This window comes from Sardina pilchardus, chromosome 15 (genome assembly GCF_963854185.1).
Source record: "Sardina pilchardus chromosome 15, fSarPil1.1, whole genome shotgun sequence".
Classification (NCBI taxonomy): Eukaryota; Metazoa; Chordata; class Actinopteri; order Clupeiformes; family Clupeidae; genus Sardina; species Sardina pilchardus.
In genome coordinates, this window is record NC_085008.1 from 5,683,934 (window position 1) to 5,711,816 (window position 27,883).

At 44.1% G+C, this 27,883-nt stretch overlaps 2 protein-coding genes across 2 annotated transcripts in view; both read right to left on the bottom strand.

Moving 5' to 3' along the window:
- Positions 1-3,944, bottom strand: part of kcnn1b (potassium intermediate/small conductance calcium-activated channel, subfamily N, member 1b) — a 42,396-nt gene extending 38,452 nt beyond the window's left edge. The window contains exon 1 of the mRNA XM_062556937.1: positions 3,134-3,944. The gene's annotated coding sequence lies outside the window, so the exon portion shown is untranslated. The remainder of the gene's footprint in view (positions 1-3,133) is intronic.
- An 11,831-nt stretch (positions 3,945-15,775) lies between these two features.
- On the bottom strand, positions 15,776-27,621 carry ccdc124 (coiled-coil domain containing 124). The gene is made up of 5 exons (XM_062555608.1): positions 27,478-27,621; positions 25,142-25,329; positions 19,480-19,693; positions 18,547-18,652; positions 15,776-18,239 (listed from the first exon to the last, which is right to left on the bottom strand). Exons 2-5 carry the CDS (start codon positions 25,298-25,300, stop codon positions 18,038-18,040), a joined length of 681 nt encoding a protein of 226 aa, XP_062411592.1. The 5' UTR covers positions 25,301-25,329; positions 27,478-27,621; the 3' UTR covers positions 15,776-18,037.
- Between the last annotated feature and the right edge of the window lie 262 nt (positions 27,622-27,883).

The following is a 27,883-nucleotide window of genomic DNA, read 5'->3' on the forward strand; positions in this document are numbered from 1 at the left end:
TATGGTGCCATTAGAGAATTAGCTCACCCTCGGCCATTTACCGCAGTGGCCGGGGAGGGAGAGAATACATATTTTTTTTTTAAATATATAAAACCATCCTTGACCCAAATGCATCACATCATTCACAGTGTCCTAACTCCAGACTGAACTGCTTCCAGGAGTCTCCCATACACAATGATTATATTGGACGAGAGTCACTGGAGCTCTTTCAATACTAATAAATGCTGGAGAGGACAGGGAGATGGGAGGGGGGGTGGAGAGTGGGAGGGAGAGGGGGATAGGGAGGGACGGGTTAGGGTGGGGGTGGAGGGTGGAGGGGGGTGAGCTGAGCCAATTACACTTTCCACAAATTACACTTGATTAACCAGTACGAGAACAGCTGCAGTGGCAAAATACCCATGGCTGAGGCCACGGCTGTGTGTGTGTGTGTGCGCATGTGTGCTGAAATCCCCTCGAATGCTATTTTGCATACATGCAAGAGCCATGTAATGCTATCTCACGTCCCTCATTTGCAACACCTCGCTCAACCAAACCCCTCACTGTTTTCACATCTATTACAGTTTGGCAACTTGCCATACACTGTATCAGGAAGAGCTTTTTTTCCACACTAGCAAAGACAGTCATTGTCAAAGCAATCGGTGGATCTCCTTTAATTTACTTTGTTTTGGATACGATCACCCAAGGACACAGAAATGGATAGCACTGGTGGGTCTGTGCCCGAGGAGACTTTTAGCCCTCCATACTGATAGAGTAGCTTATGTGTTGCTGTGCCATGTCATGCCCTCCAGAGACAGACAGGTGGACATGTTCCGAGTCAGACGAGCAGGAAGGATTTTCCCCAGCAGCTTACAGTATGGCTGACATGCACTTCCTCTCTCCATGTTTACCTTCGAGGTGTTGGCTCTGTTTACCCTCGTCCCTCGCACTGTTCAAGTCTGGGTAAACATGGCCTCCTTCTGTAACCGAGAGACTTTAAAGACTCGTCTACCAAGGAAAAAATAACAGTTGGGAAAAATCTTTTTGTTTTGTCAGTGTTTTCCCCCTTAAGATCGAAATGGTAATGGCCAGCAACCATCTCAAACTAGGAGGCCCAGGTCTCTATTTCTGGAAGATTATTGAAAAAAAAAATGAAATACCCTGAGAAATGTGTAGATCTAATTGTGGTTACCAATTACATATTCAGCTATAAATTATTCAAAATCTCTAAAATACCATCCTGGTAATGTTCGGCCAGAGTAAAATTGTGAGAACCACATTTATCTTGTAACATTGTAGCGGACTATGACTAAGCTGGGCAGATGATGTAAATTTCACTGCAAATTATAGTTGTCATTCAGCTTAAAGTGACAAGCTCTGCATGCATGCATGCACACACACAATCACAAACACACACACACACACACACACACACACACACACACACACACACACACACACACACACACACACACACACACACACACACACACACAAGACACACAGAATCACTCACACAGTGGATATCACTCTGAATTTGCTCATATGATGGACCATTACTTGTCCATCTCAATATTCATGAACCCAAAGCATCCACACACAAAAAAACTGTGCATTTTGGACCGTTGACCCCTAATCCCATAATAATGTTTGTAATGATTCAAAAGACTGGGCTACTCTTTAGCTGTCTGTAATGGACAGAGCCATTGTGATAAAAAGAACAAATATGATTACACTGGTCTATACTATGTTCAAACTAAAATGGTTAATGCACCTGTACAATCCATGTCTCTGCTCATCAGTGAATATCTGTGATGAGGTAACTCATATCATATTCTCCAGAGAAAAACTCCTCTCTCACCATCATGAATCGGACATAGGCCTCATTAAATTAGCTGCATATAATCACTTTCATTTACTGTAAGTTTAAAGTAGGAGGCATTGTGAGTTTTTACAAAACAGAACAAACCCTCTCATCTAAATGTTTGACTTGTATATGGGCCTACTCATTGCATGGCTATTGCAAAGTAATGTGGAACTGGAAATATCAGGAGAAAATGTAGGGTGGAATAGACAAATATGACCAACTGCATAAAAGAAGCTTAGGGATACACTTGTTAACAGGGTAACCAATGAGTTGCTCGACGGTGAATCATTCAAACAAGAATAAATAAATATGGGTTTCAAAACAAATATCTGCTCATAACTATCATTCTTTCTCAAGAGTCAAGACGGGTGTGAAACTCGGGATATCTCATCAGAGTCGTGCTCCATTAAAACATTACTCAGACGCTGACATGACGGTGTCACCTACACAAACCCAGTAGAAATATCAAGCTCTCTTTTTTTACAGAAGTTAAACACGTGCCTCGGTCACCATCTGATTCGCATACTTTTTGCTTTCAACGGCCTCACTGGCTGTTCAGTCATCATCTGATCACTATTAATTAATTTAATTAGCGGACAACGATAGCTCACATCTAGAGGGCTAGAGTATCCTATGTTTTAACAGCACGAAATCAACCAAAGTGGCAAAGACAAATCTGCGTCCATTTAGGTCCTCGTTCTGAAAGCACAACTGGGTAATTAAAAGAATGGTTGATATGCAACAGCTCATCTCCCCTGTGCTGGCATATAGGCTACTTGACGCTAGAATGATAATCTTAAACGACGGAAATTTTAAAAGAGCCAATGAACGAATGATGAAACATAAGTAAACAGGAGAGAGGCGATGCATCTTAGTAGAGACAAGCGCCATTATACAGTATACAACGCAGCCTGTTGAAATTGCCAGACGATATGAGCTTTCCGTTTACTTGATAGGCTATATGCAGTGATGTCGCACGATGATTCTTGTGGCTAAACATGTTGCTTCAATTGATACACATTACATGTCCAAACCATTTATTCAGTTTTTGTATAATACGCTATTACGCGTAAACAGACGATGCCCACTGAAAAGCCTACACGCGTCAGGCTCCGCAGTCCTTCCATTAGCTACCTGTTAATCGCAAACTTTAAAGCAACTAACACGCAGCCTCTAGTGCGTGTAGAAAGGTCACGTATTTCACCAGGCGACATGTGCAATGCAAAAATAAATGATAATGTTTGGTTTAGATAAGAGGCTGACAGGGCTGTGTATGAAATGTTCATTTACCTTCTGTCCTCTGCTACTCTGCGTCCCCTCTTGCAGGTGGTTTTCCAACCACAACCGACTGTCGGTAGAGTGAGGCCGGCCGCTTCTGCTGCTACTTCCCGCAGATGGGCTCCTCACTCCCGGGCATCTGCTGTGAGGACAGTTGGCGGACTGGTGGCAATGTCGCGGACAAGACGGGTAATGTTCACCAGTTCTCCGGCCGTCACTGTCAAAGGGGTGATGCCAGTGTGCATGAGAGTCTGGCTGTTGATACTGCTGTTGCTGCGGCAGAGAGAAGTGCTGGTGTCTGCTCAGCTCGCGCGATCCATTGGCGCAGCAGTTTGGATGACTGCTTCCAACCAGCCGTTGCTGCTGAACCTGCAGCGGAGCCGGTTGCGCGTCTCCTGGCTGAAATAAAACTACTTGCTGGCTCCCGTCACTCACCCGACATTTACCGAGGCTCGGTGATCTCGGAGAGTTTGTTGCCACCGAGGAGCAGGGAGCGCTCTGCTGATGTAGCTTGTAATGGTTGTGGTGGTGGTGTTGCTGCTGTTGCTGCAACAGCTGGTGATGCTCCCTTCTGCAGTGGCACGCGTGGTGCTCCTGTTGGCAATTCGCAGCTTTCTGCCACTGCTCTCCTCTAGCCTGACTTCGGGAGTACAGATCGGGAGAATTGTGGGCGCACCGCAGTGGATGGCGTTGGCAGCTGGAGTTTCCTTCTTCGGGCAATCTTCCATACGTGTCCTGGTACACGGGCAGCTCCGCCTGCGGCTCTCCAGTGGTGCCCAGACCTTGTTGCCGACCCCAGGAGTGGTGGTGGTGATGGTGCAACTTGCCGCCCTGCTCTGAGTGCCTATGGTGATCTCCGGGACTTTTAGCCGCTGGCGAACCGCCCCGCTGCAGTTCAATGGCGTGACAGGTTTCCTGGGTTAGAGGGCTGGGCAGTTCCTGTTGACTGTGCCTTGGTAATGTGGAGACCCGCGGCTTGTGCGTTGGAGGTGGTGGCGGCAAACTGCACGCCGGAGGGACTTGACTCAGCCCTGCCTGAGGAGGTGGAGTTGCACTGCTCTGCGCGCTCGTCAGCTGCTGAGTGGGTGCCTGGTTCCCAACTCCCGAGCAGTGATGCTGCATCCCCTCAACACCTGCGACGGGCTCTGACTGCGGCTCTGTGTTGCACTGATCCGGCACCCCTTCGCTGAGTGCAGCCCCAGTTGAGTCGAGGCGGCGCGTTTCATTGGTAGGTTTGACCAAGACCAGCCTCATCACGTCACAGAGTAGTTACAGGGAACACCGCCTTCATCAGAAAATAAACCCCCACGACTTTCGTGAATGAACCCCCCAATAGCAGCGAACAGCCTGGTGGCAGTGGCTGAGTGAGTAAGGGGATGTAAAGTTTATGAACTTCTACAACCGAAATCATTTCAGCCTATTCCCATAACAGTAGTTAGTCACAAGTCATTAAGTTAATAGTAAATGGTTACCAGTTCAGTATGACACCTAGCAGATGAGAGACTGCTGTAGAGTAGAAAAATTAGTAAGAGGTTTTAGATAATGTTATCCTTCCTGTTGGTTAGTAAAGGCCTGTCAAGGAGCTCTTCATGGACAAGTTGCTCTTCATTTAAGGAAGTCTCGTCCTCAGTGTCATAGGCAACATCCACAGACGCCATGATTTGTCCCCATCATTTTAAGCCTGTAAAAAAAGACAGCAGAATACACAATAAATACACTTTAGCAAAACGAAAGACAACATGCTGATTTTCTTGGTTGCTGGCTTATTTTTACCATCTTTTGTTCTTTTTGTGCCATCCAGTCAATATCAGTGAGTATCCTTGCCAGTATTTCACAAAATGAGAGCCTGGCAAAAGCTGCAGACGCACTGGGCTCCCTGCTTGAATAGAGCTGGGTGAAAAACAGCTATCAACATCTTTCTGGGCGAGGACAAAGAGATGATAGCTTCAGGGTAGTGGACAAGTAGAATGCAGCGCTATATTTGGATGTGGAGATCTCTGTCATTAAAGCCAGTGGTCAGTGTCATAATAGGTCAAGGGATGTTTTTTGTGTCAGATCTGGGACATGGCCACGGGGGAAACTTGATCATTTTCATTAAGTAATTAGGCTCTGGCTGCAGCAGACAGGCACCTGGACAGTATGAAGTATCATTTGCTGGTGGTTTGGGAGGCAACGTTGCTTACAACTATATAAATTGTTAATTTCCTGATCCAAAAGACATAGAGGAAAAGAATGAGAGACAGAGAGAGAGAGAGGGAGGGAGGGAGGGAGGGAGAGGGAGGGAGGAAAGACTGGGGCCCAAAGGACTTCATCTGGAGCAGTTACATGTTTGAAAGTCAGGTGACCGTAGTGCCCACGTGATGTAACACGGCATTCTGCGCCAACATCAAATAATTAACATTAACAATAAGGAATGTGGGAGTTCTGAGAACCACCATTTTCTCCAGACACTAATATGATTAGGAATTCATGATGCAACCTTTTGCTTTCAGTTTTCTTTTGGCGAACATTTGGGGACTGAAGGAATAACACCTGAAAGTGTAACTTTTCTTTTCTAAGGACCTTTGAATTACACACGTCTGTGATTTTTTTTTTTTTTTTTTTGCCCTCGGACAGAAGAGGATTTGGCATTTTCAGAAATCCTGCAGGTAATCAAGCCTGGAGGTCTTATGTAACGCACTCTCCCTCTGCATTATTGATGCAGACAGGACATACCCCCATCTCTCTCTCTCTCTCTCTCTCCTCTCTCTCTCTCTCTCTCTCTCTGTCTCTTTTTCTATCACACACAAAACACAAACACACACACACACACACACACACACACACACACACACACACACACACACAACCACACACACACACACCTGTTCCTCAGACATGGTTTGCACGGAGAGCCTGCCACCACTGGGTGGCCACACTGAGGAGCAACACTGTCAGCAGAAGAGGATCAGAGGTGACAGGAGCACAGACAACCTTGTCGCTGTCGCATAGATATGTAGCATGAATGGAAAACAGCCATTTCTTGTGAATTCACCAAGCCTTGCCGTGGCTGCTCAAAGAGAAGATGAAAATCACTGGAGAAATCTGAGCTATGAAGCAATGCAATGAAGTGTTATGATAAAGTATGGATGTGATGGTAAGAATGAGAAAAAAAAAAAAAAAACTTCATTTGCAAATAGAATATTATGCACAGGAGAGAGAATACTAGATATTAGCTTAACACAATTTTCTAAACATGTGTTTCAAACACCATAACCACCACACACCAAATCTGCAAAACCATATACTAATTCAGACCATTCACTAGTTCAGAACCAATTCAGATACTTTGAAATGAAAATGAATTGGACTTTTGCGTAATGTTGTACAAAAGTAGCCTGGCTGGTCAGGCTAGTGCAAAAGTTAAAGGGATAATCCGGAGTGAAATGCACTTTAGATCATTTTTTCGGACTATTGGGAGTACATACGTTGAGTTGACACCAAAATCATGTCATTCGGATGTATTTTGAGAAAGTTCGAGCTCACCGTTTTTAGCCAAAACTCGTTAGCCTGGAAGTGACTGAGGCATGTCCTTTCGCCGCTACAAAACGCTATTTTTATACCTCTTCTACTGTTCCAAACAACACTACACTTACGTGGTAGTGAGTAGAGGATCCCTAAAGCCAAACCGAAGTATCCCCACGTCTTTATGTGGTCGGATAGAGAGTCCAGAATGAATTTAATCGAGTCCGTACCTTTCCGGAAATGTTAATAAAGTGTTGTTTCAGCGTTGCTAACTGCAGCAGCGCCATTTCCGGAAAGGTACTGACTCGATTAAATTCATTCTGGACTCTCTATCCGACCACATAAAGACGTGGGGATACTTCGGTTTGGCTTTAGGGACCCTCTACTCACTACCACGCAAGTGTAGTGTTGTTTGGAACAGTAAAAGAGGTATAAAAATAGCGTTTTGTAGCGGCGAAAGGACATGCCCGAGTCACTTCCAGGCTAACGAGTTTTGGCTAAAAACGGTGAGCTCGAACTTTCTCAAAATACATCCGAATGACATGATTTTGGTGTCAACTCAACGTACGTACTCCCAATAGTCCGAAAAATTGATCTAAAGTGCATTTCACTCCGGATTATCCCTTTAACTTCACATAAAACTTGTCTTGCCCATGTTTGTTTAAAGGGTCTATAGGCCTATGAATATACATTCAAACACACACACGCTCATTCACACACAACAATTGCAAGAGTAGAGGTTGGAATAGGAAATTGAGACAAATTGACAAGTGTGATTCATTTTTGTGGAGAGAATGTGCTATTTTTGGTTTATTGTGTTGTGTATTTCAACTTTGGCTTTCACTCTTGGATGAAAAAAGAAGGCCACAAAAAATCTTTGGAGATATTTTTATGGCATTTTGAGTGCTGTGTGTCATTTCGCTGGAGATTTGAGGCTTTTTGCATTTTGAAAATAGACAGAGTTTTGGAAATGTGTGTAAACAGTATACACTCTTCACACTCAGAGGTTATGGTACAAATATGTGTTGCACATTTTAGGGGAGGTTGTATAGTCGTGCTTGTGCGAGCATCTCTGACGCAGGGAGGGCTACTGCTGTTGTTTTTAGAGTAAAGGGACATCTGTGGTCATGTTCTGGACTGTGAGGCGGCACGGCGCAACACGCAGCAGTTAGGGAGATGGAGGGGCCCTGTCAGGAGCAGATGAGCTCCTCTGATCTACTCTCATTTGGTGCCTCCCAGGAAAAAAAGAGAAGTGCCAAGAAAAAAAAGTGGAGGATGAGAGAGAGAGAGAGAGAGAGAAGAGGGATAGAAGGAGGGGAGGAAGAGACAAGTGAGTGTAGACTCACAGGGAGCATGGGAGTCCTGCCATGTTTATTAGAAAGCGGTGCCAAAAAAACAAGTAAACAAACAAACAAGCGTGACCGTGATCAGCATCAACCCTATAGATTACTGTGCTGTGCACTGCTTACACTGTCAGATATGAATTTGAGGAAGCGCAAGATAACATGTGCCCTGGAACAGGTAAGCATAGCTCGCCATAATGGGGTCATTATCCTGTGACACCAATGTGCTTGTTGATATACTGTATGACGCTATGGACATCACTCTTTTGCTAAACGTGTGAATATGATAGATGGCTTAAATAAGCAGCAAACAAAAACAGCAACACTGGTGAATAACGGCGGCCATTAGGAGGACCAGGTGTTAAAAGATAAATCCAATAGGAAGTCTACGGTGAAATAGGTAATGAACCAAAGCCACACACACAACAGAAGGTGTCGACAGAAATGAGAGTGCGAGTGACAAGGGCACTGTGATGGCAGGAGGCTGTCAGAACATGGCGGCCATGCTGATAACTTTGAAGCCGGTGAGAGAACCCTGATTTTGAAATGGTTGCACAAAGAGCGCTGCCGTTTCTAGGATACTATCCTACTCTGGCATGGTATCTCCTGCTTGCACAAGGTTGCCTGAACACAAAGGCATGCACAAGGTATTTGCTTGTATGTGCAGTCAACCATTTCAAAATGCTGATACCACACACAAACTCACAGATACATGGGTACAATCCTTTTTTTGCTAAACATATCACCTTTACAGTATATGTATTTCAGCTGGCTTATGGTGTTTCATAATGTTTTGGAGTCATTCTGAACTGCTCCCACAAGAGAGTCCTCAGCCCTTAATCAGCTGTGCCAAAGTACCTCGATTATGTAAGAAATGTAAACAACACAACAGTGACATGTGGCACCAGACTTCCCACTTTTCCCCCAAAACATCCAATCTGTCACACTTTTACAAAACATTACTCCAGCCACTTGCTGTACACAGACCACAGGACAACAGGATGTTAGGATGTTCTTACCTTATTTATGCCACCTGTCAGCCTCACTCCATTGTCTTGGAAGCCAAAAAGAAACTTAAGAGCAATATTGGCAAAGGTTGGAGGAATGATTCTCTTTAGTAAATGGGTGATAAATAAAAAGGAATAAGCTTGAAGAGGCTGGATGGAGACAGCGAATGGTGGTCCTTTTCCCCCTCCGCCCGCTCTCGTTAGACATAGGGCTGGTCCTCCCTTTGAGAGTGATAATGAGGATGCATGCTGAAGAAAGGGCAGTCGAGCTTGTTAAGAGCTGCCATGCAAATGGGGGGCGGTGATGTTGGGGTGTCGGGCAGTGATGTGGGTGGAGGGGTGTGGACGGTGGGGGATGGGGGGGGGTCCTATGGGGGGGATACACACAGACCACAAAGTAACACACACCCAACAGAATCCTAAAAGGCAGCTGAGATTGAATCTTAGGAGGGAAAACTCTTTTTTTTTCTGTTGGTCAGTGGTGAAAAATAAAATCGGCCATCCGCACAGCGTCAGTGGTGGTGTTGTTGACCAGCGTGGAGTGTGGTGAGGGGGAGTGACGCCATGGTCAGTCAGAAGGGAGAATGTGTAAATGAAGGCAGGGGCTGGTGATGGTGCTGTAGGTGGATGGAGGGAGGGGAGGTGTGGGTCAGGAAGAGAAGCCATTGATGCTCAGCAGTTCAAAGGCCCACACAAAGCCTCTTATCTCCCCCGCCACAAGGAGAACATGCACAAAGCAGCAACTCGCATCAGAAACTACGCACTTGACAACAATTAAAAAAAAAAAAAAAACATATCTGCATCATGCAAAGAAGGGATATTTTAATATTTGTCACAATTACAGGCCTACAGTTTAGTTATCTTTAGTGATGGGGAGGCAATAGGTTTACGCCGAGAAGAAGAAAGTAATTTAAAATAAGTATTTGTGTGTTTGGATTATAAGCACAATAAAAAAAGAGAACCTACCGGTATTTTAAATCAGCCAGAAATTAATGAAAAATTAAATATAAAAGATGCAAGGCCTCAGTGAACAGGGCAAGGCAGTTATCTACACAAATGCAATTCCTTACAACTGAGATGATCTATAAACCTTGATGTGAACTACTCAAAACAAAACTATCAGCATGATCATTAAATCAGTTGGGAATTTGCACAGTATCTAAATTATCCTCTAAGAATCTAGTTTATCTTAAAATGCCACAAATGCTCATAAAATAGACATGGATTCATTTGGCAATAGAAGTGAATACTCTTCAGATGACCACAAACAGGAAACAACAAAAATTCAGCTCCCTCCCTCTGAAATATGAATGCAGTGCAGAAGTGCAGAAGACCCAGCTGGGAGATAATGACCCCAAACCACTGACACCCCACGACGCTCAGCACGTCTACATAGTTAACAGACACCTACACATTCCACGTTCAAATCATGGCACTGGTGGGAATGTGGGCGAGAGTATGTGGTTGGTATGTGATTGTTGTGTGGGTGTCCATGTGTGTGTACAGTAAAGGGGTGATCGAATTCTGAGCAACGTGACCTTGTCATGTACCGAAGGCTCTGTTGTTGAGGGAATTCCGTTCTATTTTTAGAAGCGTGTTCTGCCCTGAGCAGCAGGGGCTTTTCCCGGTGAAAGTCCTCCAGCTGCGGCAGAAACCAATCTAAAGATGCAGAAATGGTCACTGAGAATAACAAGTAGGCCTAGATTTATGTGGAGATATTCTATCCAGATGGATCGGAGCTGTAAGAAGCAAAACTATTTAGATTTCTGGACATTAAATTATGTATTCATAGACACTATTTGGTTTGAATGAGACGGAAGATTGACACAACATCAAATCTACACAATATTTAAAAAAATATTCCCAATGTTTCAAGGCAGAAGGAAGATTTGCTGTTGGTGTCCCCCTATTTGTCTTTTGCTACAAAGTATGAACATAAATCTGTTACATTATAGAGTGAATGCACGAACAGCAGTCTGATATAAAGAGATCTCTGAATTCTTGTAGCACAGCTTTTCCATTTTGATTTTGGAGGGAGGGGCAGTGTTCCTACCCGAACACATAGTTGCTACTGTAGGTCAGTAATCGCCTACAGAGGGCAACTTAAAGAATGACAGAAGGTGCCGCTCGTCATGTTACGTGGCTATGCGCCATCAAAATGATTTTGGAAACATTATGTCAAGGTAAAAAAAAAACTCTTAAGGGTGCCTTTAAAGCATTATTGGAATGGCAGTGAGAGTGTCGCCTCACTGGTCTTAAATTTCCTCCCTTACGCATGTTATGAGATTGCTCACCCAGTGATTAACCATCTCATTCAGCTGTGCACCCTGTCCTTGAGGGCTACACAATTTGGCAGTGACTCTAAAACTGTCGCAAAAGAGAGCCAAATGTTGTTCTTTATCTTCGCATACAGGAAGGGTGTGTATTTTAATTAACAGACACAGCAGGAAGCTATGAAAAACCTCACAAGGCGGATGGAAAATGCAAAATCTGGAGCTAATGTTAATTATTTTTGGTTTAGCAATAAATTAGTGGAGAAACATTATATAGCCCCATGCAAAGGTGTTACTCTCGGGTTTTTAAAATAGTCTGCTCATATGGGAACCAATAAAGTGAATAATGTCTGGGTGATAATCACCTTTGCTAGCCTATATTATGCCAATAATTCTTCTCCATGCTAAAAAAGAGTCCTGATTTATTTGTATCTTTCTGAGGGGAACTATTCTACATGATTGCATTATAACTCAAATAACCTTCAAAGAAAAACAAGCCTCTTAACTTATAGCTTTAATGCACTATGTGAACTCAGCGCTTGTGAACAAGGAGACATTACAGGGTAATGGGCTGAAGTCACATCTATAACCTGGGGCTAACAGAGCCTTTCTGTTGTCATGATAGTAAATTACCCAAACTCAAGGCCTTGCAAGAGACAAATGACAGAAGTGGATCATTCTAAAGATCAGTCACACTAAGCGCTAACTGAGTCCTCACGCTTCAAGAAGCAGCACTCCTAGGTGGACAGAATAAATGTTGGGTTTACCAGTGCCAATATCACAAGGCCTAAAGGGTCCAGCTGATAATGTGAACCATATACACACCTGAATGACATCCATGTAATTGCCAATATTGAGGTACTTTTACCTCCGTCAGTGATATGTCTGTGTCATGATGTATGAAAGAAGCTGAAACTACTAGTAGTTTCTAATGCCATACGATACCTGTTTCTCATCAACATTGCTGACCAACATGATAGGACACTACTGGAATGAGAAACATGCAAACAGTAAATCCTTCCTGTCTGGTATACCTCCAGCAATTCTTTGTGAAGTTTGACATTTCTGTCATGGGTGAATTGATGAAGTAGAGCATAAAATACAGACAAATCAGGCACTTTAGGACACATATGGCATGAGAGACACATTCTAAGACTTTAAAATGAAAAAAAAAAATGAAACAGCTTAGCTAGCCACTTTGCCTGTCATGTTAAATGTCAACTTACATGTGATAGATATAGGTGTTCACATGGTCAAAGATGATATGCTATTTTAACATACCCTTGCGGCAGTCCAGCCAATAGCAAAATCACCAGCTGAGGGTCTGGGGACAAGGGAAACAGTCCTTAATTGCTTTATACCCAACAGGGTTGAGAGGGCACTCGCTGCCATGGATCCTATCAGTGGGGCAGCTCAGCTGGGCCGAGTGGCAAGAGACCGAGAGCTGTTCCCGCTCTCTCGGCAGGTGCTGAGGCAATTTCGTGTCCAGGCGTTGGGAGTCCCACAGGAGATGGTACTTCTGATTTCCAAGCAGGCCCCCAACACGTAGGCTACGTGGTCAAATTCACTGGCTCCACCATGGCAGAACTGCCTTCACTTCATCCTGTCTGATTTGACATCAGGTTACACGGTCATTTCATGGAAGACAAAACAGGACATTCATAAAACGGAGGACACTGGTGATGGAGGGCTATAGGGCTAATTGAGCTCCTCCCTGTTCATTTTAATTTGATGGCAAAGACAGCGGTCACAAAAGAGTCTGTTTTTATGAATCCCCTTTTACACTCCACTGTTCAACTTTGCTGTTGATCTCTCTCAACTCATGTTTAAGAAGCTGTTGAACCGGCTTGGTATTTGATAAAAACAAAAAGCTAGAGCTAACACAGCCAGGCTTCAAATTTAGTCTGCAACAGGCATCAAGTCATAAGACAGGAAGTATAACAACAACAACAACAACAACAACAACAACACAACACAACACAACACAAACAAATAAATACTCCTACCACACTGAGCCAGAGACAGCACAGTAACTAAATACAGTGAAACCACTGCTGGGCCTTTTTACAAATAGCGCCAGTGTTGGGTTAAAAAAATAATGTATTATCAATAATGATTCCCAAATATAGTGAGAAACAATGTCAACATCCTTCCCCTGGATGAGAATGTAATAAGGCTGTGACTTACGGAAGTCGAGAATCATGTTTATAGTCCTGGACATATTCGATAGCCAAATTTTCCTTTGCACCAGTCATCAATAGGCCCACAATGATTGTACCATCAGCACATTTCACAAGGTGCCTGTTATCATAAGTAGGCTACTCCCAGTCATTAGTGTAAATGGTAAAAAGCAGTGGTGAAAGCCAGGACACAGCCCTGTGGGGAACCAATGGAAGAAGATACTTTAGAGGAGGCCTCATTCCATGCTTTAGGTCTTTTTGATGCTTTTATTACATCTTGCGTTGAGTCTCAGAGAAAGAAGTACTGTGCAGGTCACGGTATGCCAAAAACCTCCTATCCTCAGTCTTTTTGTGCACCTCTGTAATCAGTATAAAGTAGGCTGATCCACGTCACGTAGTCCATGATCTCTGGGCTGTCGGTAAGTTCCAGCTGAACTCTCACCACTGCACTGTGTCTGTATATGGTTCCAGCCGCCACTCGCCCTGGTCAGCACCACTGATGACATAGCTGTTGCAGGTTGCAGCTTTAGGATACTCTGGCTGCTCCCTGTCAAGCCTCTTGTCAACGTTTATCATTTTAACTTTTATTGATGGTAAAAGGTTGAATTATTTTACATCTCTTAACACAGGACCACTGCAATAATGTTTTGGCTCTATGAAAGAATAAACCATTGCCCTCCACCCCACCAAAAATAATATTGATCATTATATTCTAAATGGGAGGCCCCTCCGTCCAGGGCCCTTGGAATCCCTGCGCACGCACGCACGCACGCACGCACGCACGCACGCACGCACGCACGCACGCACACACACACACACACACACACACACACACACACACACACACACACACACACACACACACACACACACACATACACACACACATCCCAGCAATGATTCTACTGTTCATAATTAGACCTTTCCTACATAGTTGGAAAATCTTTAGCTTTGATTCCATAAAACAGGTGTGTGTGTAATAGGTTGCAGTAGGTTAATACAAGTGTTTGTGTGTGTGTTGTGTGTGTGTGTGGGGGGGGGGGGTTATTTAAAGAATCCTACTATTTAAAGAATCAGGTCTGTAGATCCAGAAAAAAATGAAGCAAACAAAAATGTCAGAACAGGCACTTTCTCATGCCTCTCCTGTCAGCTCAGGCGTTTAATCAAAGCATGTGTTCTTCCACCGGACGCCGATGCGTCCCTCCTGCTCTCCACAGCTCAGCACTCTCAGCTGCACGCCCGCTAACGGCCTGCGGAAATTGCGGGAGATTCGCAGCCCATGCCAAGGTGGCATCTTTACTGCGTCATCGGAGTGTGGGAACATTTGGCACTGCCGTCGTACCGAGCATCCCATGTGTGGCACTGGGAAGAGCCCAGAACAGCCTTATGGACACTCCCAGTCTTGCCCTCTGACAGGGTCCTAACAAGGTCATCAACAGAAAGTTTCTTTAATGCAAACTGAAAAACGGACTGCTTTGCCAAACACTATGTCAAATATAACCAGATATCTAGACAAAATTCCTCTCAATGACTCTTGCATATGCTTGACACAAAGTGTAAGATTTTTTTGTTGAGTGGGGGACTGAAAGTATACAACAGTGAACAGTTGGGGCCCTCCTTTTCAAACCTGTTTACATATTGTGTTACCAAGACACGCCGATCTGCAGTAGTCTGTCAATTGCTACATGAGCTTATCATTCATCAAAGCACACCCTCACCGGAATAACTTCAAGCACGTCATTATGTGGGCCTACACATCACAGCGATTCACTTACATGTCTCTTTGTATGCACCTCCTTGTTGAGTCAGGCAAGCTGAAAAGCCCCATCTTTTAAAAAAGGCTATTTTTAGAAACATTTTCAATCCTCTCCTTTCTGATGTGACAATGAGCTATAGATAGCACAGTTAAATCCATGGAAGTCATGATAAACCACTTTACATTTTGAGCTGATGGAGATGCTATTTAACTGCATGGCAGAGAATTATCAAAATGGCCTATATTGAGAATGTCCGTTCAGCCCATAATCCAAATATTAATGAACGGAGCTAGCTAAAACAAGGTGAACATTTTAAATAAAGGTTTCCAAATGACACACAAATAACCTTCAACCAATCATCCAAGTGATACTTCATCCGTCACAGTGATTTAAAGATGTTTGAGTCATGCCTACCCCATGACCCCGGCCACGCTGATCTACTATCTGCTCAGCATGGACACCGGACACATTGTAGAGATCTGACATAAGGGGCCTGCGCTGTGTGAAGTGAGCATTTCCCATCACTCCATACATAACACACTCAATCAAACTCACACAATTGAGACAGAACTGTGCTGTACGAGAGGAGATACCTTTATCAACTTTATTGGTGCTTCCATGAGATGCAGTCAACATAGGGGAGCAGGTATTCCACTCTTCACATTTGTCATTTAAAGCGTCCAAGTCAGCTTTGTTACGGATGCAGAATTTGTTAACTAGAAATCACCAAACTCAATGAGTGTTGTACAGTACTCCACCAACATGTTTTGTGTGGGTCCATGGATTAAATCGCTGTAGAGTAAATAAATTAAGGCATTCCTGAACTTGTAACATCACACTGAATATTCCTTGTTCCTGCTTTATGGATGTGCTTCAGCCAGTGTGAAGGCATCTCCGACTCATGGACACTCTGGCAGCAATCAGGGGGTAAGAATGAGACATTTTACATGCCAGGACCATATGCAAATCCTCCAAGCTCCTTCCATGAAAAAGAAAAAAAAAGGCTTGCATCACCAACACAAGTCCCAGCAAGGAAGACAGAAAGAAATATGTATATATTCTGTATATATTTTGTGGATTTAGGGGGTGGGACACGAGATGGTGAAATGCCCTTGTTTTCCTGTTTTGTGGATGAGGTTTGGAACTGGGAAAGTAGTGGTGCAGTTCCACAACGGTGAGCAGGTGGGGAGGAAGGAGGGGTCCCGTCACGATAGCATTGATCTCTATCCACAGGCTATCCATTCCTCAAAGGGGACGCCATCCATTTGAGCCCCAACTGAAGGACATTATTGATTTGGCCGCTTAATTAAAAAAAGGAAGATGACTGTGAGTGGTGGCTGAGTAGTGGGGGGGGGGGGGGGGGGGGTTGGAGTGACAAGGTGGGATGCGCTTTATCCACCACCTCCTTCTCTTCTCCTTTCCACCCATCTCCACGTCCTTAAAGCTCATCTGATACAAGTGCCAAGTTGAGGTCAGTTAGCTTCTATCACGCCATGTTAAGAGCCAAACACGCCAAAAATCAATTAGCGAATAAAATCTACTATTAAAAAAAAAAAAAAATCCTGTACATAAGCGCATGGGTTTTACCTTTATCACAAATTTCATTATCTTCTCAGTTGCGTTATTTTTTTTTTTACATTTCTGTTGGCCTGTCTGTTTTTTACGTTTCTGCGGATTGGCTGAGGCAGGAGCGGAGCAGCTAAAGCGAGTGATGCACATGGCGGATGAAGGGGAGCCTTGTGCAGAGTGTTGGCAGTAGCGCCGCTCTCCAGATGCCCCGACAAATGGATCTCGCCAGGTGGTGCGCACGACTAACGCCAGCATATGGCAGACCTGCCGACCGCAGGCTTGTAAAGCTCGCTCAATGGAAACTCTCTCCCATATCAGCCCAACGAGATGGAAAAAGGTCATCAATTTCCTTTCGTGTCTTCCCACCCCCCCACCCCCTTCCTTTCTTTTCGTGTGTCCCAAGTGGACAAATGCAACCCAAGTGTTATACAAACCTTTGCAATATTTACAAGTCCCCCATGACTGGCAAACACTGCAGAGAGGATGTTATGGGTATAGTGGGGAGTCCCACACCATTGTGTAAATGGGCCTGCAGAAAGAAAAAAAAAAACTTCCTATCACTTTCAGTGTGTTTGTGTTTTTTTGTTTGTTTGTTTGTTTGTTTTGATAACCATGATGGGCGTCTTCCAAGGTCGAGGTTGTTAGGCAGCAGCACATCCGTGGCCTTGTGTGAAGCAGGACAAGTGATATGGAGAGGAGTGATGATCCAGTCAGTGTTATCTCAATATGGTCGAATATGGCCAAATGGCCAGTGTTTTCTCAATAGGCCAAATGGTTTGGTGGAGAGATCCAAGGGATATTGAATCGACTGTGTGTGTGTGTGTGTTACAGAAGAATGTACGAACTTCTTCAGCTATACTTGACGCTCTTTCTCTCTCAGTCACGTTTCTCTGTAGCGCCATTGGACTGCAATAGAACCTCAGTTAGTCAAATAATAAGTAAGTTTTGCATCTATTATATATAAATATACATATATAATATATATGCCAGTGCTGGGAGAGAAAGAGAGAGAGGGATAGACAGAGAGATAGTGTGTGTTTAAATGGCACTTGCGAACCTGATTACTATTGGGTAGATGCGGCAGAGATGCGTGTGATCAGTTTACTTGTATTGAGATGAACCGTCAGTGAACATGCAGCCTCTATTAGAAATCTATGGGAATTTAATAATACAGTCAATAGGGATGATTTCAGTTTGGGGTGTTGTGTGCATAGTTAAACAGTTCTTGTTAAGTCATCCTTGTTGCCACTGTTTCCTGATTGGTTGGCCGATCGGTTGGCTGTTCACTTGGTGTTGTAAGAAGTGAAGCGCTGGTTCAGAGGGTTCTCGGGGGACTTGGTCCACTCTTTCTTTAGCAGCTGTTTGAGCTGCGACAGACGCATGTTGGGATTCTCTTTCTTCAAGCGTGGCATGTTGACCTCTTCATAGGCAGTGAACGCCGCCTTCATCCTCCGCTCAGGATGCCGGTCCGTCTCCTCCTTCGTGCTACAGAAATAGAATATAAATGGGAACTTTCTTGAAACGATTCTACTGACCCGTGCTCACCTTCCATCTTTGAAGGAAAAGTTGATCAAATTGAAGTGCATTTATATCACAGGGTTGTGGGCTTCATTGTCACTAACTAAAAATATTCATAAAAACATACCATCTCCTACTAAGCCGGTCACTACCCTATTCCATACGGCATACTTTTAAAATGGGAGAGTCTTATCAAAGCCCTCTCCTTTTGTGGGCAAAATGACCCTGACTAGTCATCATACACAAAAAACTCTAGAAGGTCCAAGCCGCGTACCTGAGCACTGCGATAGCATCCTCGATGGTTCTGGCCTCGACGGACCCCTCTTCCGGGATGATCCGGTTTATATTCTCCTCCAAGGGCGTCTCAAGGTGACTCTTCTCTGTGGGGAGCAGGATAGGGGTGGATTAAAAGGTGCCTGATGGATGAATGGCTTGAGGGGGGTCCTTGAATAAAATTGCTTGATTCAGCAACATTCAGATGTCATTTTCCTACCGGATACACTTCGATAAAACAAGATCCATGATTTGTCCTTCCTTAGGAAAACCGTTTGATGAATGTTTACTTACAAAGGTCACCAAACCATTATCAATCAACTTACTTCACTTAAAAAAAACATTTTTGTGCCGTGATGCCATTTCGTTGCCAATACAATATTAGCCATGACGCCACATGAAGTAGACTCTAAAACACAAACTGTTAAGCAAAATTAAACAGTTACGTGAAAAAAATCCTACACACACCAGCTTAGGATGGTTTGCTGGTTGACCAGCAAAACTCCTGCAAAAACGTACCTTCATCTGGTCTACCTAGCTTATGATGGTAATTCAGCTGGGTTTGTTAGTCGTTCCAACTCCAAGCTGGTCATTTTAGCTGGTGTTGCTGGTTTAGCTGGTTATGCCAGTTTGTGTTGGTTATTCTAGCAAACCAGCATGACAATCTTACACCAACAATGTCAAAAATGTCCACCTGGTGGCCCAGCCAGCTACATCAGCAAAGACCAGCAAGAGCTGGAAGAAAACCAGCAAATACCAGCTAAAACCAGCTACCAACATATGTTGGTTTTCTAGCTGTTGTTTTTCAACAGGGATAATGTAACAGAGGAATGTCAGAAAACGAATCCAGGAAAATGATGAAGCTAAGAAGCAAAGTAGCAGATTCTAAACACCCACACAGGTGATGTGCAAAGAGAGAGTAAAATCCCCTCACCTTTCTCCTTGACCTCTGCTGGCTTCGGCTCTTGCTCCTTACGCAGCGTCTCCTCGATCTGAGCTCGGGTCACCTTGGATCCTTGTGCGGCGGCCGCTGCCGCCGCCGCCGCCTCCCTGGCCTTGCCCTTCACCCTGGCATCCTCCTCGTCCAGGAGCCTCTGGTTCTCCTTCTTCCTCTCCAGAGCCTCCAGGCGTTTCTTCTCCTTGTCCTCCTACAACCAACCACAATCACAGGAGGAGTGCATGAGAACTTAATTAGCAAAGGGGCAGACATTTAGACAGCGTCTGAGAGAACAAGGAGTACGGATGTCCTGATACTGAAACCAAACAAGTACCTACATTAGTGTACTTGTCTATATTAAAGTACCAAAACCGATATTTCTTCCACAAATAACAAGAATAAAATCTTCTTTGCTCTGATTGTTACAATAAGCCTAAAATAAACCAGGATAATAATTCTTATAACTATGTCTCCAACACGTTGCCCCTCTTTCCACTGAATATAGTACATCCACCAAGGCACCAAGAGAAGAGGACAATAAAAATCAATACCCAAATTATCAGAGAAATTATTATAACAAAACACTTTAGGGAAATGGCCTGGGGCTGGTATATTCATTCATATGACACAGATTTGACCCGCATGGAACCTGTAGGGTTCAGCAAATTGATTTCAAGATTCTCCATAGCAGAGCCATAGAAAGAGAGAGTTGCAACACTCGATCAAAAGTTCCAAAAAACCTGCGCTGAATGGCTGAATAGCAGGAGAGTGGGATGTACTTCTGGATGCTGGGGAGTGTAATCAATTAACTCATTGACTACTGACCAAGAGATTGGCTGTTAATAGTTCCAAAAGTCCCATAACTTGGAAAAAGCGCTGCCATTTTTTCCTATAACTATGTTATTCCCTTAACTTAGATGAGCTGATACATACCTCTCACGTTACAATGCGTGCACTCACTGGCTCTGGTGCGCGGCGTAACTTTGATAGCACTTAGCTAGCCCAGTTCATTCATTAGGATCCAAAGAGAGATTAAGTTAGAAGTGACCAAACACCTCCATGTTTTTTCCTATTAAAATACACTTACACGAGTAGTCACACGAGCAAGTATGGTGAGAAAATAAAATGTGTTGCATTTCTAAGCAAGTAAGAGGGATAACTATATTGTGCAACAATTGGGAGCACTTAGACTCGGCGCAGTAATATTCTCACTCCAAAGTGAAACTGAAAGTGCATGTGTGAGGATATTACTGCACCACCCAATATAGTTATCCCTCTTACCTGCTTAGAAATGTACCATGTTTTATTTTGTCTCACCATACTTGGTCATGTGACTACTCATGTAACTATATTTTAAAAGGGGAAACATGGTTGTGTTTGGTCACTTCTATCTTCATTTCTGTTTGGATCCTAATGAATGAACTGGGCTAGCTAAGTGCTATCAAAGTTGCGCCGCGCGCCAGAGCCAGTGAGTGCACGCATTGAAACGTGAGAGGTATGCATCAACTCGTCTTAGTTAAGGGAATAACGTAGTTTAATATGAAAAAATGTGAAGTGTTCCTTTAAGACATACAATTACAAAACGAGACAACCCCGAGACTGAGAGGCAGCAAGACAGCCAGCAGTCCCCACACCAAACGTCTCTCAAAGGAACAAGGTTTTCCAGCCTTTCACTGCATTTAGCCCATATAGTACTAGATTAGGGTCCACAGATTGACCGGTTAGCATAGACGTCTGGCCCTGTTTTAAAAGACATCATGGTCAATATCACCTGCAGAGCCAAGCTAGCGAGGGGATTACACCAGAGTGCTTGCACGGAGAATTGAAATCCAGGTCAACAGAATCGAGGAGACACTTTAGACGACTCCCCCCGCACACACCCCATCCCCACTTCAAAACTCCCTAGTCCCCACCTGATGGGTTCAGGTCTAGACAGACAATCAGTCTGCTCGTGCTTGTCCCTGCAGACAGAATGATATTTTTACATGGCAGGCGGCGAGCGCAGGCGTCCAGGAGAATCACTGCAACAGACAGCAGCAAAATAAAAGAATGACCGGGATGGGGTGGGAGGGAGAGAAGAATCAGGTCAGAGTGAGAGAGAGAGAGAGAGAGAGAGAGAGAGAGAGAGAGAGAGAGAGAGAGAGAGAGAGAGAGAGAGAGAGATGTCTGCACTAACTCAAGAGTGTGAGAGAGGTTCAGATTACCGGGCTCACATGTGGGCCAATGATATACGGCAATGTAATTAAAAGAGTAGTAGCGCACGCAAAAGCCACAGTGCACCCTCCTCCTCCTCCTCGCCCTTCGCTCGCTCAAGCGAGCCGCGGCTCCGGTAAGCCGGCCTGGTGTCAGGTGTCGGCAGCGCTGTAACAGAAGGCCCTGGAACAGGGTGTGATTTAGCATTTTAACCACAGCCACTTAGGGAAGTGGCCAGGCCCGCGGACCGACCGACCGACCGACCGACCAGCCGGCCGGCCAGCCTGCGGTGCTGCCGTTTCACCCCGGGTGCCCGCGCGAGGACCGCACCGACTGAATTATGCATGCAGAGGAGAGCACGGGAGCCCGGAGAGGGGAGGGGGACGGCAGGAGAGCAGATAGAGAAAGCGAGTGCTCGGAGGGTGAGGGGGCAGAGGCAACTGGGACACCGGGGGCAAGGAGAGAAAGGGAGTGGGTGAGAGGGCCACTGTGGTTGTGGGTGGGAGAGGAAGACAGTTGGAGGGAGGAACAAGACCAAGAGAGTAGCACACAGTAGCAGGACATAAGTAGTATGTAAGGAGGAGGAGATCAGATGGAACAACGGGAAAAGAAATGGAATGGCAATAAGAGTCTGAAAGAAGAGAGAGAGATGGATAAAAGAGGGCAGGTGGGGATGAGAAATGCACAGGTGAAGGAGAGAAGGGAGAGAGGTGACTTGAGTGAGAGAGGGGAAGAAGTGCACCTCCAAGATAATAAGTGCCAACACCCCACGGCTTGACCTCTCACGAGAGTCCACTCCGCACATGTCGGTGGCAGGATCAGCTAGCAGGCCAGTCTCCAGGGGTCATCAATCACAACGCGTGACTGTCAGGTTCAGATCACCTTCCCGTTCTCATTATGACAGAGGCTTCCTCTCCTTCTCTTTCAGCTTCTCCTCGTTCCTCCATTCTTCCCTTCTGTCTGTCTGTCTTTCTTTCTGTCTTCCTTCCTTCCTTCCTTCCTTCCCCTTATTCCCTTTTTAGCCCTGATGGAGTTTAATTTCCTGTGTAACCTCACACCCTCCTACCATCGACCCATTAAGTTCTAGATGAATGGTCCTCCCTGGGATCCCGAGTTGATTAGTATGTAAAAGGAGCCTCCTGAGACACCAGAGGAAAAGGGGAAAAAATGACTTGGATGGCAGTTGTGATGACCGCGCAGGAGCCGGTGGGAGGGTTGGGATTGGCCACTGGGGTGCGACAGCTGGGCAACCGCGGCAACCGCTGCCCCCCAGGGCGCATGAGTCAAAGTGTCCCGTGATCCGTGGTGTCAGTCAGAGAAAAGTTCAGAGTTAAAGGTGCCCACAGAGCCGCTCACCTTGGCACGGTCCCAGGCCCTGCTCTCGAGGCAGGAGTTGGCAGACGTGGCGTGCCCACTTTGATCAGTGTCAAAGAGCATGGGTTGAGAGTAGAGAAGGGTACCATGTCGCAAACCGGGACAAACACAAGAGGTGACTGCCAGCGATGCAATATAGAATAGCCCTTGGGTGACAGCGGCATCTAGAGCCCCAAAGGACAGCCCAGTGAACCACACTGTTTGTGCTGCTGGCTTTGTTTCAGTAATTGACTCCAATATTCAGGGATCAACATAACCATGCCCCAAAAGCACAGGAATACAAAATGCTACCTAATCTGTGACCACTACATATCCCACGATACTGTGATATTAATATCAAAGTTCATCAAATATCTAAATTCCTACAAATATCCCAAATGATTTGCCCCTTTTAGTTTAGTATAGAATTTTGTTATGGTTTGCCTCTAGTACTCTAGTCATTCCAATTATTCTGTGTACTTTTTACAATATGGATGTTCTACAAAGTTTAAGATAACCAGAGGGTTACAGCATCGCATGTGTTTTGAAACCAAACCTGAAACGACTATCCAAACTAACAAAAATCCACAAGGGAAAAAAACAAGGATCCACCGCTCTGCCTGTTCCCATGCTTCAAGATCTGCCGTTGATCATCCGCCCCCTGGCTCTGAAGTGAACACTATCAGCACCTGCTGGTCCCCAACACTGAACTATGCTGCCATCATGTGGTTAGAACTAGTGGTGTAACACATGGACCATCGCTAACAGGTCAGCAAGCATGTGAACTACAGTATGGATCAATTGCCAAGTTTAACAATAAGTGTGAACCATAAGAGTGTTTTACTGCTTTTGCTTTCGTATTGTTCAATGAAGGAAAAGCATAATCACGCCTTGTGTGAGGATAGGACACTTTCACTTCACATCACATCAGCTCACAAGATATTTCACCTAAGATGCTTTCACATTAACTGCCTTAGATCAGGCTTGCCAGCCAGCGTTATATTGTGGCAACTGTGGGTGACATCTAAATACTGTAGAAACAATCCCAGGAGTCAAATTGTTTTTACCCACTGCAAAATTCTGGGCTGACACAGACACGATGTACATAAGGGACAATATATGGAACGCTGGTCATTTCAGGAAAAAAAACGGACTTGCTTTGCCCTGAAGGGACTTATTTTCCAGATAACGACTAGTAGCATTCCATACATTATCCCACTTATTATATGGCTATATGTCAAATCAAACAAAAAAATACTTCCACAATATGTCTCTTTACATTTATTTATTAGCGTTTAGTCATGGCTTTTGCTCAGAAACATGCTGAACCGCCAGTGTCTTTCCGTCGCTTTCACTTTTAAATGAAGTTCTACTGGAAGACGTGACCAGACTAGTTGTACTTGCAGAGTGATATGTGAATCAGAAGCACAAAACCCGTTGAGATTGACAGCTGTAACAGCGGTAATTAAATAAATATATTTGACTGTAGAACGTTGGGAAATCCCTTTCAAGTCAATGGAGCTGGCATTCTGCTAGCTATAAAAAATAATAATTTGCTGAAGTCTGAAGAGGTGAGCATCATTGGACTGCATATAAAGTTATGATAATGCTTACCTACCGAAAGACAACAGAAGCCATCTGAACTTGCTCAAAGTGAAAAGAGAGGGTGGACTAAATGAGAAGTATGGGCTAGTTAGGAAATCGTCATGGAAATAGTCTTGCCTTTGGTCATGGCATTGTTTCTGGGATTTGCTGCACCTTCATTTGGATACGGGCCCATATTCTTCACTAGTTGGTGCCGCAGAGCAAATTTTCTGATAAAGGCTCTACAACAATCTACAGCATTTATAGTATTAGTCAGTAAACAAGCTGCACTTTTCACTGTTCAAAATGGCCTAACCACTCCATTTAAAAATGCAACCTTCAATTCTAATACAACACATTCTTATCAGATTTGTCAAATTGCACCTAATGGCTCTCTAGCTGTAAGTTCAATGTGTGCAGTCAGACACTCCCGTGTTCATACACAGTACTGGCTCTGTGGATAGGACACACATTTTGGCTCAGATTGATGTGATGCTGTGTACAATCAATGTGAGGGCACAGGTTTTACCTTACGCTGTTCTTTCCTCATCACATGTTTGTCATTATCTTCCCATAGCGCATCCTCAAGTTCCTTCTGCTTGCGCGCGTCTGCGACAGCCTTGGCCTCTGCTTTTCGGGCCCGCGCAGTGGCAGACTTGGAGTTCTCACCCTGGAACTTCTTCGGCATCCCCGAGAATACTCCAGTGCTGCCAAAGACTGGAGCACAACATACACAATGCATCAGTTATTTTATAACTGCTATCAAGCATAACTACATATAGAGCAGTTTAACAGAAGAAAAGTGTACCAAATAAGGAGTGTTGAAGGTGAAACATGTCGTTTTTGCCATCTCCATGACAGGGACATTATATATATATATATATATATATATATATATATATATATATATATATATATATATATATATATATATATATATTATATACACACACACACAATTTATTTTTTTTCACTGGTGTTATATTACAGGTTACACATTACACCAAGGTTTGCTTCAAAAATGCTATATTTATATTTAATGGCATGCAGCTCAGTCTGTGCAGTACTGCGTCTGCATGTGACACATTTTAACCATTCCATACCTAAAACATTTGTTTGACAGCTGGGTCTGAGCGTTGGAATGCAAAAACATTAACTGAGAGTCAGAGCCCAATTGACCCTTCCAGAGCCACGCCCTAAAACCGCCACAGGCCAATCGTGGCTTAGCAACCCGTAACTAGGCAAGCAAGGCCTGGCAAGCTTTCAAGTTTTTGCCATGTTAACCTATGGAGACTGCATAGCCTGTGGGCCATTAAGGGCATTTATTTGGATGTGTGGTGCCCCCAAACACGTGAAATCACGGTGAAATAACATGTTGAACTATAAAGACATGATATAGTTTGAAATACGTATTTTTCTAACTTTAAATTTTGCATGTTGCGTGATATTTCCATAACCGCGAGATACGTTTCACGATGGCGGCAAAAAGTTCTTAACAGACATTCAACGAGACGTATGTATAGCCCGTCAGCAATTCTGTCTAAAATAATACCTATTTGAAGTACCAATCATGTTATGTTGTCAAATATTGACGTTATGGAAGTATAGCTTAAAACGTTATGCTAGTTTTGTCCCCCGCCCGTTTCATTCGTACTAGCCTGGAGGAACCATCGAAAACAACGCGTACGTTCGACCTTTGCTTAAATAACTCATGAACGGTTTTGTTCAGAGCTGAAAATGCAACTGTAGTTGACAGAGGACAGATGTAGCTCGCTAGTGACCAAATATGAGCTTTCAGTGTGGTGCGATGTCTTTGTAAATTACATTTGTTTAAAAAATCCCGTGTCTCCTCCATTGTAATAGACGGGCAAGGTGCGAAAGTTTGACAGGCGTAGCAACAGTAACTATGGAGGGCGGGACTTCTGGAAGGGTCAATTGTTTATTCGGTGGCAAGCAAGGCATCAGAGAAATGACGCTGGCACAGCATTTCTGAAACCAGACTGCTAGCTTGTTTTCCAAACGTTTAGTCACTGTAAATTCTATTTTGACATGACGACACGAGTTAGATAAATCGTGTAAAAGTGTTCAGGGCAAACACACCGTAACCGGTGTCTTACAAATGGAGTCAGAGTTAGTATAACACTGACTACAACGGTAAATTCATGTTAAACATTGTTACAGTTCGCAGTCTATCTTGATATGAATTTGGGCATGAACCATATCTATATCTATGGGCATGGGCAATATGTGTTTCGTGCAAAAAGGTAAGTGTAACTATCGCACACTGCTCTGCATGTCACACTAATTAACAGGTTCTTGAGAGTTAGATACGTTTAGTTAGAAACAAATGAGACATACGAAGTTCATAAGACACACAGTGGCTTGTCATTCCTCAAGCTAACGTTAGCTTAAAAATCCTAAACAGTTTCAAATGACTAGCAGCTAGCTGGGATGTATTGCTGACATTGGTGATCGTAGCACTGGCTAGCTAGCTATCAAGTGTAAGCATGTGATTTCATTTTGCTAACTTGAAAGGCGTCAGACATTCTGTATCTAGAGACTTGTTGATCATTAACGGAACATCAAACAGCTATTTATTCGCTAGCCCAGATAACCAGAGACAATGTACAGAACTGATATGATTACAGTCTCATTTTTGCGCTAGCCAACTAGCAATGATAGCCTTTGAAAATGCTCCATGGAATAGCTGTAACGTTAGCTTCAACACTGGCTAGTTACCTCGTCGTATTCCACCCTGAGAAATGCTGATTAGCTAGTAGGTGTACAAATGGTCTGTCTGTGGGTAAAATACTGGATACACTTACACGAGAGTAACACAGAGAGAGATATTTTTTATGCACTTACCTCAGCTGTTTTCGCTCCTGTATGAGCCTCCTCCAATGTAACGTTACCAGCCTGTGCTCTGCTGTAGCATAGCCTGTAATGTTAGCTGTTCAGCAGCAGACAGCAGTCGACGGCAGTTTGTTTGGGTCCTTCGTGTCAAATGACCATTTTTAATGACGCGACATCATAACAGAGCCACCAGAGAATGTCCAATATGGGATTCTGGAGGCACTCACATTCATTTATGACATTTCACTATCTACATGAGGTTATACATTTGTCTGTTTATCTATCCTCTAATGTGTTTATAATATTATTTTAAAGAGAATGGTCGATTGCTGGCTGCTGAACCCCAACATATGCCCTGGCAGGCATTATCTTCAGAAGAGTGCCTCAAATACTACATTTCTTGTTCATTTATATGAAA